Raw genomic sequence first — 14,626 nt, 5'->3', positions numbered from 1 at the left:
TACAAATGTTAAAAAAAAATTATTATAAACGTGTATTCCCCTTATCATACAAGAATTAGACTCAATTTTCATGGATCACAAACTTGTTCCTATTTTCTTCCTAGAAACTATGTGAAAAGATGTACTAGCTCTTCAACCACAGTATTCTGCAAAGGGATCAGAGCTAAATTAGATTTTATTCTTGACCTAAAATCAATAGTCCAATAGAGGCTAAGACAAAATAATTACAAAACCTCCACATCATATTAGCAAAATTGTTTTAAGTTCTATAAAATGGATACAAGTGTGAGGCACCCATCAATCATACGGAAGAGCTGAGGTTGTACTGTAAGTGCACATACAGGAAAAAACTAACTCTTTGCTACACGCGGGAAAGTCTCTGCTCAATAAATGTTTCTTATTGATGAAAATGAAGACAAGGGGAAGAGCGGCCCCGCTTTTAAAAGGTATTTTTAATTTGAATTTGTACATGTTTTATTTTTAAAATATAATGCACAGGTCTTGTAAAAGTGGTGAAAAATACCCGAAGAAGAAATTCTTTCTCAAAGTCCCACCATGCAGAACAACCATCATTAATCAGTTTTTTACGTTTTGGCATATTCAGTGCCTATTTTTATATGACTGTGATGATTCCAGATACGCGATTTGGTATATTTCTTAAAAACTTTTTGTGAAGTAAAGGTTGACGCCAATCTTCCCCCTTCACCTCCTGCCTCACTGAATTTCAGGATTAAAGGGGGCTGTGTGAGGTCTACTTCCTTCTTTGTTGGCATGCTACCAGTATTCTTCACACTTCATTAAAACGCCATAAAAACAATTACAAGATCATTAGCACAGCCTTTCTAAAAGAAGCTTACTAAGGCTCACATAATTGCTAAGTCAAACATAGGACACTGCTCTGTCTGCTGTTAGCTCCGGATCCCTCAACACTGAGGAAACCACCAAATGGAGGCAAAAGGCAATCAGAAATGAGGCACAAATGTGAATTATGGCCCATAGGATGGAAACACTGAGCCAGAGGAGGGGCACCTGACCTGGCTCTTCAGGGGTTTCCAATACATAATGAAGGTTTCAGTCTGCTGCCCTCCAAAAGAAGAGCACTTCTAGGGCAACATACCTCCTGTCCTCATTGGACCAAAGTAAGCATTAAGGACATGAAGTTTTAAAAGAGAGGCAGATACATACACCTAAATATATAGACGCCGGCCTCTAACTGTACTATTAGGAGATAACATGCCATGTGATGGAAATGATGTGAGGACAGGCAAATGCATTTTGTTCAAAAGGGGTTCTTTAAGTTTATTTCAGAAGAATAAAATTCTTCATAATTAAAACTGATTCCCTAACTCCCTAACCAACAGGGCTTCTCCATCAGAGTCTCTAAAGTATAAAAATCTTATTGTACTCAACACCATTTCTTCTCTGTATTCATTTTTATCCAACTTCAATTTGATAAAACAAAAATCCTTCTATATGCTGGGTATAAAGTTTATACGAAGCAATGAAATAAAAGCACATGAGGAAAACGTAATGCTATGCCTGTGTCAGAGAGTAACAATCCTAAAAAAATAAACTAAAAATAAATCATTTCCTTAAGTTGTAACCACTTTATGCCATTGCTCAACCATCTAGTTTCCATTTTTCTCACCTTCAAAATGGTTTCAAACAGAACAACAGCCATACCTCCTGCAGTGTCCCATCTCCCCCTGCAACAATGATCACATCTGTGTTTTCCAACAGTTCCAGGAGTTTCTTGGCTTGGCCCTCATAATCAGTCTGAAATACAAAAGAAGACTTTGGTAAATTTATCATCCTAGGGCCATAAGATCAAAGATGTAAACATCTGAGATATTTTCTTTAAAGTTTTACACAAGTCTTTCCTCAAAGTCTGCATAATTGATAGGCATGAAAAACTAAGCAGCTATCAAAGCAATTATATATATACTTTTGTACTGTTTAGAGCTGGAAGGGACCTCAGAAACCATCTTTAAGCTTCTTAAAAATATAAAACTCGGGGCGCCTGGGTGGCTCAGTCGGTTCAGCATCAAACTTCGGCTCAGGTCATGATCTCACGGTTCGTGAGTTCGAGCCCTGCTGTCAGATGTCAGCACAGAGCCTGGAGCCTGTTTCAGATTCTGTGTCTCCCCCTCTCTCTGCCCCTCCCCCAGTTGTACTCTGTCTCTCTCAGAAATAAACACTTTAAAAAAATGTTAAAATATATATTTATATATATATATATATTTATATTATATAAATTTATATATGTATATGTGTATATATATATATATATATATATATATATATATATATATATACACACACACACACACACATATATACATATATATAAAACTCAAACCCAGTGATCTGTCTCCAGTTATACAGTTAGCTAGTCAAAGGACTCATTTCCAGTCCAGTGCAGATTCAATTACACTATTTACCGGGTGCCTTTCATCTGAAAGCAGGAAGTCATGTGTATATGCAAATACAGAGTAACAGATGTAATGAAAAGAGCACAGATTTGGGAGCCCAAGAAACCCAGATTAAAGGCCAACCCTGCTTGCTACTTTTTAGCTGAGAGGCCTTAAACTCTCAGGAGGTTAATTTCCTTATCAATGAGATTATGTGTGTTGGGGGATGGGGTAATAATAACTTCCCCTTAGTACTGTTGTAAAGCAGTGTATAAAATTACTAAACTAGCAAGGTAACTGTTCATAACTTGTACTGTACTTAAATGAAAGGTTAGGTTTTGCTATGACTACACGTTAAAGATGTACAGGTATGATTCAGAGTAGTTACGACACAGTACCTAAACCTCACCATTTTTACTGAAAGTATTTCCTCAGATACGTATGCAGACTTCAATAAGCCACTACCTCTAAAACCAAACATTAAATTTTAAAACACATAATGCAACTAATACTAAAATAGGAAACAGCCCTTCCTATTGACACTGTACAAGACACACTAATAGGCAAAGTACCTGAGCACAGTTAACACAGAGGAAAAAAGAAGCCCCTGAACTAACACCATTAATCTTATGATGAATTATCCCACTTTTATTCTAAAAATGAAATGGCTGGCTTTATTGTTAAACACACGTTTGCAAATAGTTAATTTTTTTTAAAAAGAATATATGTCAATCCTGATTAAGAGGATGGGTTGTGAGTATCCCAAAATAGGCGATCGTCAGGAATCAGTATGGGTTCGCTAAGAACGAGGCATTTTGGACCATCCTCATCTTCCTTGACATGACTAGATCAGTAGATATGGGAAACTAGACAGACATTGTATCTGCTCTTTAGCAAGGCACCTGGCAAGCTATGTGATGAGGTCCTCGGGGACAAAATAGAGAAACGTGGGAACAATACACTAGAATTTAAGCAGGTTAGTTAGCTACCAACTGAAGATCTGTGCTCCAAGGGAGCAGCTCAGTGGAGTGACATCAAATTGTAGGTAGATTCCCAGTGACATTTCTTTAGGACTCTCCCTTGAGCCTTTCTCTATACAACACTATCAACAATAGAGGCAAAAGGTAATTTACTGAATATGTAAATGACACCCCTATTCCTGCCGGTCCTTACTCTACTTGATATTTCTTCTTGGCACTCATCACCATCCGACAAACCGTATGTTTGTGTGTTTCCTATCTGATCCTTCCCTCTCCCACTTTGAAGCTCTTTGGGGACAGACATGGAAAATTTATTTTGTTCAGCCTGTATCCCCAATACCTAGAACAGGACTTAGCTCACAGTAGACAGTCAATAAATACTTGCAAAAAAATTAATAAATATGAATATGTACATGAATGCACCAAAATTCAAAAAATTTTTGACAGATTTAATAGACAGTTATTTAAAAGATTACATTTCTAAGGATAACATACTTGAAGATGAAAATTCCAAATGCACCAACAAAGGAAGGATTAAAAAAAAAAGTGGCCTAATGATATTAAATAAAGAAAAGTGAATCAAGACACTAGCTAGCATGACATGATATTAGAGAACTGTTACTTGTGCTGGGTATAATAAGGACACCGCAGTTACAAAGAAAGGTAGTCTGATTTTTTTTTTTTTTAAGTGCATACTGAAGAATCTAGGGATTAAAATGACATGATGTCTGTAATTTACTTCAGAGAACCCAGCTGCCAGGTGAAGATGTGTGCTGGGGACCACATGAGCCAGACAGCAGCAGAACTGACCGACAGATACATGAGTCAGGCCATCTTAGGCCATCCCTCCTCAGCCAGGCCATGGGCGAGCCCAGTGAGACCAGCACAAGGGCAGCTCTGAACAGACCACTGACCAACAGAATCAGAAGCAGAGAAGCAGTTGTCAAGGTGTTTCTTATGTAGCAGTAGATATCTAGTGTAGAAAGAAATATGGCAGTAATTATAATAAATGTTAATGGATTCAATGGTCCAGTAAAAAGACCAAAAAAAAAAAAAAAAAAAAAAAAAAAAGGTGGATCCTTAAAATACCCTGTTTTCAAGCCTTTACCAGCAGTACATCTAAAATATAAAGATACAAAAAGGCTGAAAGTAAAGGGATAAAAAAATATTACACCAAGCAAAAACCAACCAAAGCAAGCTAGAGTCACTAATACTAGAGAAGACAGACTGTGGCAGAGGTAGTACTGGGGCTAAAGAGAATTGCTCTCGACAGGGTCAAAGTGCAAGACAAATGAGGTGACTTGAAACGGGAGAGCAATCTATCAAATCTATCAAATATATAAAAAAAAAAAAAGATATATATATATCTATCTATATATATATATAGATAGATATATATATATATATATATCTCAAAATATGAAAACCAAAAATGAGCAAAACTACATAGAGAAATAGAAAAATTTGCACTAACGGTGGGAGCGTTCTAATACCCCTCTCTCTATAGTTAAAGCAGAAGGAAAAAACTCAGTAAGGACACAGAAGACTAGAACCACACAACGAACAGACTTAACTCATTGGGCACAAGCAGAACATGGTACCCAATGAGTGATACTCTTTAATGCATACGGGGAACATTTATGAAAACAAAACACACGCTAGGCCACAAAACAAGACTCGATAAACTTCCAAATGCTGGAATTGTATAGACTACATTCACTGACCCATAATGCAATCAAATAAGAAATCATTAACAAAATGCTAACTAGGAAAAAAGATAACTAGAAAAACTTTACATTTGGAAATTTAAAAACGGATCTAAAGAACTCACTGGCCAAACAAAAATCATGATGGAAATTAGAAAATATTTTTTAATGAATGTTAATGAAAATATCATATGTCATAACTTAGAAGATGCAGTTGAAGAAGTAAAGCAAAATTTATAGCTTGAAATAAACACAATGAAAAATGGTAAAACATAAATAAACATCCAAGTTAAAATGTCAGAACAGAACAGCGGGAAAAACCCGAAGTAAGTAGAATAAAGGAAACAATAAAGACAGACTAGAAATTAATGAAACAAACATAAACGAGAGGATCAACATGCCAAAAACTGATTCTTGGCAAGGATTAAATTGACGTATCTCTCACAAGACTAATGAGAGAAAAAACGGGGGCACATATAAACAATATGAAGAATTAAAATGAGATACTACAAGTATTACAGAAACTTAAAGTCAAAAGGAGGAAATTATGAACAACTTGATATCAATTAATTTGAAAACTTCAATGCAATGAACAAACTGCTTGAAAATCGTGCCTTACCAAAATTAATTCAAGAATAGAACCTGACTACTTCTAGAACCATACAAAACAATCTCCCCTCAGAGAAAGCTCCAGGTCCAGATGGTTTTGAGTTCAATCAAACATTCAAGGAAGAAATGTCAGTCCTACATAACAATTCTAGGATCTCTCATACGTGGAGCCTGAAACGTGCATTACAAGCACTCAGATGAACGTTAGCTCTCTTCCCCCTTCTCCCGTCCCTGGAGGTGGACAACTGAAGACCACATCTCGGACCAGCTGGACACGATAGGTCAACACGTCACGGTAAATTGGATTCAATTACCTTTTAATCTCTGATTTCATGAAAGTGTGTAATATTAAAAATAAACCACAGACTTACAAACATGAGAAGAGTGATTTTCACCAAATGCACACGCCTCGGTACACACCATATACATATCGCTTCAAAGTTTTGGGGCTTTGAGTGGAGTCTTGGAGCATCTTCTCTATAGCACAATCCTTCTAACTTACTTTTGTCCCCTTGTCTTAGCCAAATGTCACAAATTCTACAGCTTTACCACTTAAAATTCCTCACCAGAGAGAAAATGTTTACCTGTCTGTGGCACTACCAAGTAATTAATTACTCAAAGTGGAAATTTTTTTATTTTCAGGAAAAGAATTCTTACAGCTATTACTACTTTCATCTTCTAAGAGACAGTAATTCCGCGTCCTATCTTGCAGATGAAAGGAATCAAGTTCATGCTTCCATCTAATCTTACTCTGAAAATGAAAAGCTGGCAATGCTTTGAAAAAAATAAAAATAAAACCACTTTTATTAACGATCAGAACAAAGACACAACATTGATTCCTCTGTTCCCAGCTTCTTGTGTGTTAAGTGATTTCTGCTATGGAGTCAAGAGAAGAAGGTAAGAAGCAGTAGCTCGGATAAAATCAACACTCTGGAGCGTTCTTACCTTAACGACAGTCACATCCATGCCAGATAAGTGTAAAATTGGGGCAGCATTTTTTTCAAATAGAGTCCTGGCTTTGCTGTAGACAAAGGAAAAACACAAAAATTTTAACACAAGTTCTCAAGAGGGAGAATAAAAAGCCCAGCCATCCTCGCTGGAGTAGAACAAGAAGCAGATTTCCTCTATTTGTGCAAGTACAGGAAGTCGAACAATGAGTGATGAGCTTCTATGGATAGAAACGTAGATGGTACCACTCTGGGGCCTCCAGGAGTTTACCTTCTAATGCAATCAGCTCTTACCCACCTGGGATGCTTATAGTTCAGAGTCTAGTTCCTCTAGAGGAAGCATGTTCACTGCGTATGGCTCCCCTCAGGAAACAACATTTGATTCATTCAGCAAGTATTTACTGAGGACCTACTATGCGCTAGACACAGGTATAGGGGCTAGGGACACAGCACAACAAAGCAGACAAAAACAACTAGAACTTAAGTATAATGTAGTAAGTCCTCATGGAACTGATTTATATTCCAGGGGTAGAAGGAGATTGTATTTAACATTTTTCATATGGCCCAAGGGAATAAACTGAACCCCACAGAATACTGATTAATTCTAACTCAGTGGACACAATTTTTGATGAAGAAATACACCATTTTTAAGTTTCAAATACTAGAGATATCTCCATTTCTTGAGTTTCAAACCTGTAGTGAAATCCCAGGAGAAGGAGCAAAATTCTTTTCGATGAAGGCAGAATTTCTGCTAAGAAAGGGTAAGTTTGAAATTAATGTAACTTTAGGATAACCAACAGCTTGTCTGAAGCTCCCAGGCGTAGTCACATCCTTCTCTTTATTGCCCTATCACTTTGTATACACCTCTCTTAGGAATTTTCCTATTGCATGACGATCAGTGATCTGGCAAGACAGTCTTTGGGACAAGACTAAAAGCCTTCCAAAAACAGACACCGAATCTTATAATCCTTGCATCCCCCGGCCTCTAGGATTATGTCTGGCACACTCAGAAGATATTTAATAAGTATCTGACGAATGAATGCACTAATGCATGAATGAATAAACCTGCCCCAAATGTAGACATGTAAATTCTGCAGAAAAAAAGGAAACGACACAATTGTGAGGTGATCTACGAACAGAAACAGAGTCCTTTGAAGAATGTCGGTGTTTTAAAAGCATCAAATACATCATTCTGACAGTGACTCTTGTCCAGTGCAGGTGAGGAGTCAGAAACACAGCCCAGGAATCAAGGGTTGCACAACTTGCAAAGAGTCCTCAATGGCATAGTCTCAGAGTTGAATAAATGTTAAGCATACCAATCAGTTGACCTGTTTTTTCGCCCAAACATTTTCAACTATCACATCGAAGAAAAACAAAAGCTAGAACTTTCAAAATGCCGAGCCTCTAACTTTCGCATCCACATTTACTCAGTCCTCTTTCAAAGACTTTTTTTTGGGGGGGGGTGGTGCTTGGGTGGCTCAGTCGGTTAAGTGTCCGACTTCGGCTCAGGTCATGATCTCACGGTTTGTGAGTTCGAGCACCGCGTCAGGCTCTGTGCTGACAGCTCGGAGCCTGGAGCCTGCTTCAGGTTCTGTGTCTCCTTCTCTCTCTGCCCCTCCCCCACTCGTGCTGTCTCTGTCTCCCAAAAATAAATAAATGTTAAAAAAAAAAGATTTTTTTTTAAAGCAGTTATGCGTGCTTTGACTTTCTCACAGGCATTTTATACTAGGAAGAGACGCACAGGTAGCTCATGGGCCACATGTGCAGTGAGGCACAGATCAAATTCAACATTCTTTAAAAAGAAATAAGCACCAAAGGGCAGAGAGAAACACGTAACATTTCTGATTCTGAATTAAAATAGAAATGGAGAAGGTTGGACAAATTTTCACAAGAACCACTCAGAAAGTGTGTCTCCAACTCGTGATTTACACGAGCACGTCAGAAGCAAAGGCCACAAATATCCCCTGCCCCGTCTAGTGCCCTGAATGCTTCTTAGAACAAGCAGGGAAGGCTACATGAAGACCTCCCTTTTCCAGCTCACCATTTCTGGGGCTTCACCCAACAGCAAAGGGCTGAGCTAGTAACACTACAAATGCTTCTCCTTCCAGGGTTGTTTTCATTACTAGATTGATAAGAAAAGATCAGCTAGAAGTCGATCAGCTCTCACTGAGAAGCACAACTATGGACCAGTCTCAATCTGCTATATTAATCATTTACAACAAATCGGTAAACTCCTCCAAGTTGAAGAAACAGGATTTGAACATTTGGGCTTTTATTCACGTCTTTAGGTGATACGATGGCTACAGACAATCTCTAAAATGAAAGTGATTTTTTTCCCTTCTCATGTTCGATATAAAAAATTGAAAGTGTTACCAGGAAGAAATGCATTATTTATTACATAATTAAAGGTGAGATAGCACCAGAGCTAAAGGAAAACTTTATGTACCTACAGCAATTTCCAGGTTCACATACACACCAAAAAAACAATTACTTCTTAATGTATTATTTATTAATGCTAAACACACAGTTATCTTATTTCTTAAAGCGCCCATGTAGTTTTAAACCAGCACTACATAATGAAATAGCTACACGATGAATTATGAATTATGCGTCAGAGCAGAGCCAAGATGACAAAAATAGTGCAATTAAATAGTGAAAGCTTAGGGGAAAAAAAGATGCTGGAGAGCTGCAGAGTGGCGGCTGGCCAGAAGCATACAAGGGTTCACCTTGCTAAAAGGGACACTAACTTTACAAGACTTTCCCTTGCCTCACCTTTAAAGATAAAGATTTTATACTCTTAGACAATAACCCACCTTTAGAAATGCCAATACCTTCACATGTAAAAATGTACACAGAACCTAAAGTGCTCTAAAAAAGTTTCCTAATTTTTTAATGTAAATATCTAAGTAGGAACTTAATGTGTCATATTTTTCTTCATCAGAATTAGCAAGTTGCTAACTTACTAGGTCTCTAATGGAATAGGACCTACAACAGTTATACTACAGTAGGCAGGGGGGAGTTACAAGCACTTTCGAGAGCAAGTAGGGAGCGTTTTGAATCTCGCCAACAAGTCAAAAGTAATCACAGTGGCTTATAGTCCCCTTTTATCCAGTGCTTACAGGAGACAGAAACACCCAACACATTATAGGCATTATCTCATCTAATCCCAAAGGCGTCTATTCTATATGGCAATTGTATAAGGTAGGAGCTATTACTTTCCCATTTCACAGATGAGTACACTGAGGATTTAAGTTATGTAACTCCCGTAGTACACAGAACCGAAGAGTATACAAGTCTGGTCCTTCCGACTCTGAAGCCCACGGAGTTCTCTGCCAGCTTCTGCCACAGGCCACCGCTGTTTAGTTATCTTGGCTATTTTGATTGTGTGGTGTGAGGACGAATGATCAACAGGCGTTAAGATTGGTATGTTCATGGGGGAGGGAGGTGGCTCTGACCAAGCCAGTCTGATAGGATTCAAGTAGGCAGAGTCAGTTCAGACAATCTGTAGTTAAGCGTCAGAAACTGCAGAACTAAAAATAAGGCCTGACTCCTCCTTCTATCTATAAAGCCACACTCACTATTCTCAAGAAATTACTTCTTTCTTACTCAAGAAACTTATTTCAGAGACCCTGCGTTTTACACAAGACTACTTAGAAGCTGGTCCCAACTATTCTTTTTGTTGTTGTTGTTCTTAATATCATTTGACTTAGATCTTATACGATCCAACCTAATACGTATTTATTAATTTTCTGATCCTCAGAAAAGACAAAAAGAATTGTTCTGGTCGTTAGGGAGAATAAAAAATATTATTCCGCCCAACATACACACACACACAACCTTTTAATCCTTACTATATTTTAAGAATAATTTTGCATCTTAGGGGCGCCCAGTCGGTTAAGCGCTTGGCCCTTGATTTTGGCTCAGGTCATGAACTCACAGTTTGTGGGTTCAAGCCTTCATCAGGCTCTGTGCTGACAGTGCAGAGCCTGCTTGGGGATTCTCCCTCTCTTCCTCTCTCTCTCTCTCTCTGAATCTCAGACGTGCTCGCGCACACTCTCTCTCTCAAAATAAATAAACTTAAAAAGAATAACTTTAAGTTTTAAATGATTTTTTCTAAAAGCCTTCAAAGTCTTTTTAAATTCACCTTTCCAACTAAATGAGAGCAGCACCTAAGAATGAAAAAAAAAATTTTTTTCCCTTATAGTTTTTTAAAATTTATACACCTTATTATTTAGAGCAGTTTTCAAGTCCAGAGTAAAAATGAGCACAAAACACAGAGAATTTCCACGGACGCTTTGCCCTGCTAAATGCACACACAGCCTCCCCCACTCTCAACGTCCTGCACCAGCACAGGACCCTTGTTATGATAAATGAACACAAACATGTGATTATTAACCAAAGTCCCATGGATTCCTCACACCTGAATGCCCACCATGTCTTCACACAACCCTTCCAGGCCAGCCAGACCAGGTCACAGACTGTCATGGGACACAGCAGGGGCCTAACTAGTCATTCCTGTCCCTAGCACAACCCCCGCCCCCGGCTCATCTCCTCCATCAGGAAGACTGAGTGCTCTCACTCTGCCAACCTCCAAAGACCTAGCTCAAGGTTCCCTCCTTCCGGAAAGGTCATTTCTGACTTCACAAGCCCACAGTGCTCTTGGCCGTCGTGGAACATCCTGTGACAGAGAAGGCTCGATCATTGCCATCGCAACAGCAGGGGCTGTCCCCACACAGGGAAGACTTACGTGAGAGTGGGAATTCTGGGATTTTTATTAAACTGCAGCTAGACACGTTGGCTAAGCGTCAGGCAGCTTTACAGTTACAGCTCATTAACTGCTGTTTCTCCATTACAAATTAATCCTATTGCTAGCTGAGTACTGAGCCTTCTTCTTCCAATTCCACACAACCCAACTAGCTGCCTGATAGTCCAGGATTCCCCCCACCCCTGAGGAAAAGGGAGGATGTGACAAATCACAAACTGAGCTACCCTTTGCAAGCTGCGGGATTGAGAAAAACCGTGGCCTTCTTCACTTGCGCATTGGGAGGAATGAGTTGGTTGCCAAACACCTAAAAAGGAAAGAAGAAAAGTTTTAAGCAAATGTCTCTTTATTCAGTTAGCGATGACATATATTCTTTCAGTCCAAAGGCATTTACCTCCAGGAGACACAGTATCTACTCTGAGGGAAAAAAATGTTCTTTCAGGATTTCATACTGACAAAAACACGGTGGGCAATAACAAAGTCTACCATTATTTAATGACAATCACCTAAATTCTATAAGAAAAAAAACCCTGCTTCATCTACTAGAGGTAAGTAACTTTTCTGTTCTCCATAGGATACGGCCAGGTTTATTATAAACACATAATCAGCAAGGCCACAGTCGATCAGAAGGAAAGTTTAACCCATTTGTCCTCAGTTTTCAGAGTATAATCTTTTTCTCCTTCAATTTATTACTAAAGCGTACTCATAAAGAACCTATGTGTTACCAATTAATGTTCATACTTTCAAAGTGCCTGGGTGGCTGAATTAGTTAAGCATCTGACTTCAGCTCAGGTCATGACCTCGTGGTTCATGGGTTCGAGCCCCGCGTCAGGCACTGTGCTGACCGCTCAGAGCCTGGAGCCTGCTTCAGATTCTGTGTCTTCTTCTCTCTCTGCCCCTCCCCTGCTCATGCTCTGTCTCTCATTCTCTCTCTCTCTCTCTCAAAAACAAACATTAAAATTTTTCATCTTCAGATTTTCATACATATAGAAAATAAACCTAAAAGTCTATTGCCTCCTCCTCTTTGCGACCTTGTATAACTTGATAGCCAAATAGCATTAACTAGCAAGGAAAAGAAAGACGACACTTACTAAGCACCCAGTATTTGCCTCTGTCCTACACATTATTCTTGGTTCTCAGAAACTAAGGAGGTATTAAATGTTCCCATTTTAATAGTTGAGAAAACCACGATTCAGAAAGATTAAGTCCTATAGTTAATAAATCACAAGCCTAGAATTTACATGCGACTCCAAAGCCCAAACTTCTTCTATCTGTCAGCTCTGAAAAGCAGACAAAGGAGGTGGTGGCACTCAGAAGCACGCAGAACCGGATGCACAGAACCAAGCTGGGAACAAAGGTGAGCTGGCGCTCTCCCACCTGGGCTGGAAAAGACCATCACAAGGAGTGAGTAGGAAAGCTCCAGAGCCAAGCTTTCAGGTCTTTGATTGTGGAGAGCAGGTCTGGGCCAAGGAGGCAGACTTCAAGTGTACAAGCACAAAGTCAGGAGAAAAATGAAAGTTACACCAAGAGTTTTATTAAGTGACTCTAAATCCACTGAGTCCCTGACAGTCCTGGGGAGAGCTGTTCTCACCACGCACAGTCTTTTAAAACAAAACAAAGCAAAACAAAACACTTTCTGAATGCTTCTGAAAGACCTACCATGTGTTTGTAAAAAGTTTCTGGTGTGTTCTAATTTCTACTGTTTTCAGTTTTGTTGAATTCAACCTTAAAATTTCACTGCCAAATCTCCCAACATTGTAATGCGTTCTTTCTCTAGCCATATCTTTTCTGGAATGTGGCCAGAAGTCATTTAATTAACTAGTTCCTCTGGCCTACCAGATTGCAGATCTACAGTTCCAGATGATTCTCCCGTGTCCTGGTTTCCTAGTCTCTCCAGTTCTTACCTACCTCCAGTCTCGGGTTTACAGTGGGCTAAGGAGCTTATGTGAAGCTACAGTAAGTTGAGTTTACAGGAGATTAAAAAAAAAATTCTTTCAAGAATTTAGACTGTAAAAGGAAGGACATAAACACAAAGAGTAATGAGAGTAGGCTCTAAGGATGAATTCACTTCCATCTGCCAGATGGAAGGAGGTCCATGGGTGCTGAGAAGTAAAGAATTAGAGCCGTGGGAAGAGGTAAATATGAGGGAGCAAATGGCTAGGGGAGCAGTCTCTGAGAAAGGAAGAGACGGCACTCAGAACAGAGGTGGACCCATTTTCCTTAAACAAGAAAGAGAGGACCCTATAACCACTCTTCCTTAGGGAGAAACAAAGAAGTACGTCCTCTCCCAAGAAGATTTTCCAGTTGCTAATGGAAAATTAGCTTGGGGTGGGAAACACCTCGAATTTAATACTGAAATTTATTTGAAATTTATATATATATATACTTTTTTTTTTAGAGAGAGTGTGTGTGAGTGGGGGAGGGGGAGAGGGAGGGAGAGGGAGGGAGAGGGAGGGAGAGGGAGGGAGAGGGAGGGAGAGGGAGGGAGAGGGAGGGAGAGGGAGGGAGAGGGAGGGAGAGGGAGGGAGAGGGAGGGAGAGGGAGGGAGAGGGAGGGAGAGGGAGGGAGAGGGAGGGAGAGGGAGGGAGAGGGAGGGAGAGGGAGGGAGACGGAGGGAGACGGAGGGAGACGGAGGGAGACGGAGGGAGACGGAGGGAGACGGAGGGAGACGGAGGGAGACGGAGGATCTCAAGCAGGGTTCACACTCATCACGGAGCCCAACATGGGGCTTGACCCCACGACCCTGGGATCATGACCTGAGCCAAAATCAAAAGTCAGACGCTCAACCGACTATGCCACCCAGGCGTCCCTTGAATCGATTTTCAAAACAGCAGAGCCATAGGAGATAAAAACAAACAACATAAGTAATCAAATTCTTAACCACAGATTTAGAACAGTTAGATAATCACCAAAGAGAAGAATTTATTAATAGTATCTATTGTCATTGTCATCTATGAAAACATTTCAGTAACAAATATGAGGCTTGCCACCACATCTTCTACTAAATACATCATACCTTTGTCGTTTTTTACTTCATGTTTCCTTTTTGGTATTTCTGATATCATAAGCTTAAATGACATACAACAAAAAGGCAACTCAGGAACTCATGGAATTTCACCTGCAAGGTATAATGTACAAACTTGGAGGGGATGGAAGAACAAAAACATGGTCTTGAACTTGAAAGGATTTTTTTTTTAATGTTTTTTATTTT

At 39.4% G+C, this 14,626-nt stretch overlaps 1 protein-coding gene across 4 annotated transcripts in view; it reads right to left on the bottom strand.

The window, feature by feature from the left end:
- AGK (acylglycerol kinase) overlaps positions 1-14,626 on the bottom strand; it is an 80,691-nt gene that overhangs the window by 37,794 nt on the left and 28,271 nt on the right. For all 4 annotated transcript variants that reach the window (XR_006199294.1, XM_042926719.1, XM_042926737.1 and 1 more), the window contains exons 4-6: positions 11,643-11,722; positions 6,652-6,727; positions 1,684-1,776 (exon numbers count right to left, since the gene is read on the bottom strand). Coding sequence is in view for 3 of the 4 variants with exons in the window: in XM_042926719.1 (XP_042782653.1) it covers positions 1,684-1,776; positions 6,652-6,727; positions 11,643-11,722 (249 nt within the window). In the remaining variant the exon portion in view is untranslated. The remainder of the gene's footprint in view (positions 1-1,683; positions 1,777-6,651; positions 6,728-11,642; positions 11,723-14,626) is intronic.

The sequence above is a fragment of the Panthera leo genome, chromosome A2 (assembly GCF_018350215.1).
Source record: "Panthera leo isolate Ple1 chromosome A2, P.leo_Ple1_pat1.1, whole genome shotgun sequence".
Lineage (NCBI taxonomy): Eukaryota > Metazoa > Chordata > Mammalia > Carnivora > Felidae > Panthera > Panthera leo.
This window is presented reverse-complemented; position numbering and strand designations above follow the sequence as displayed.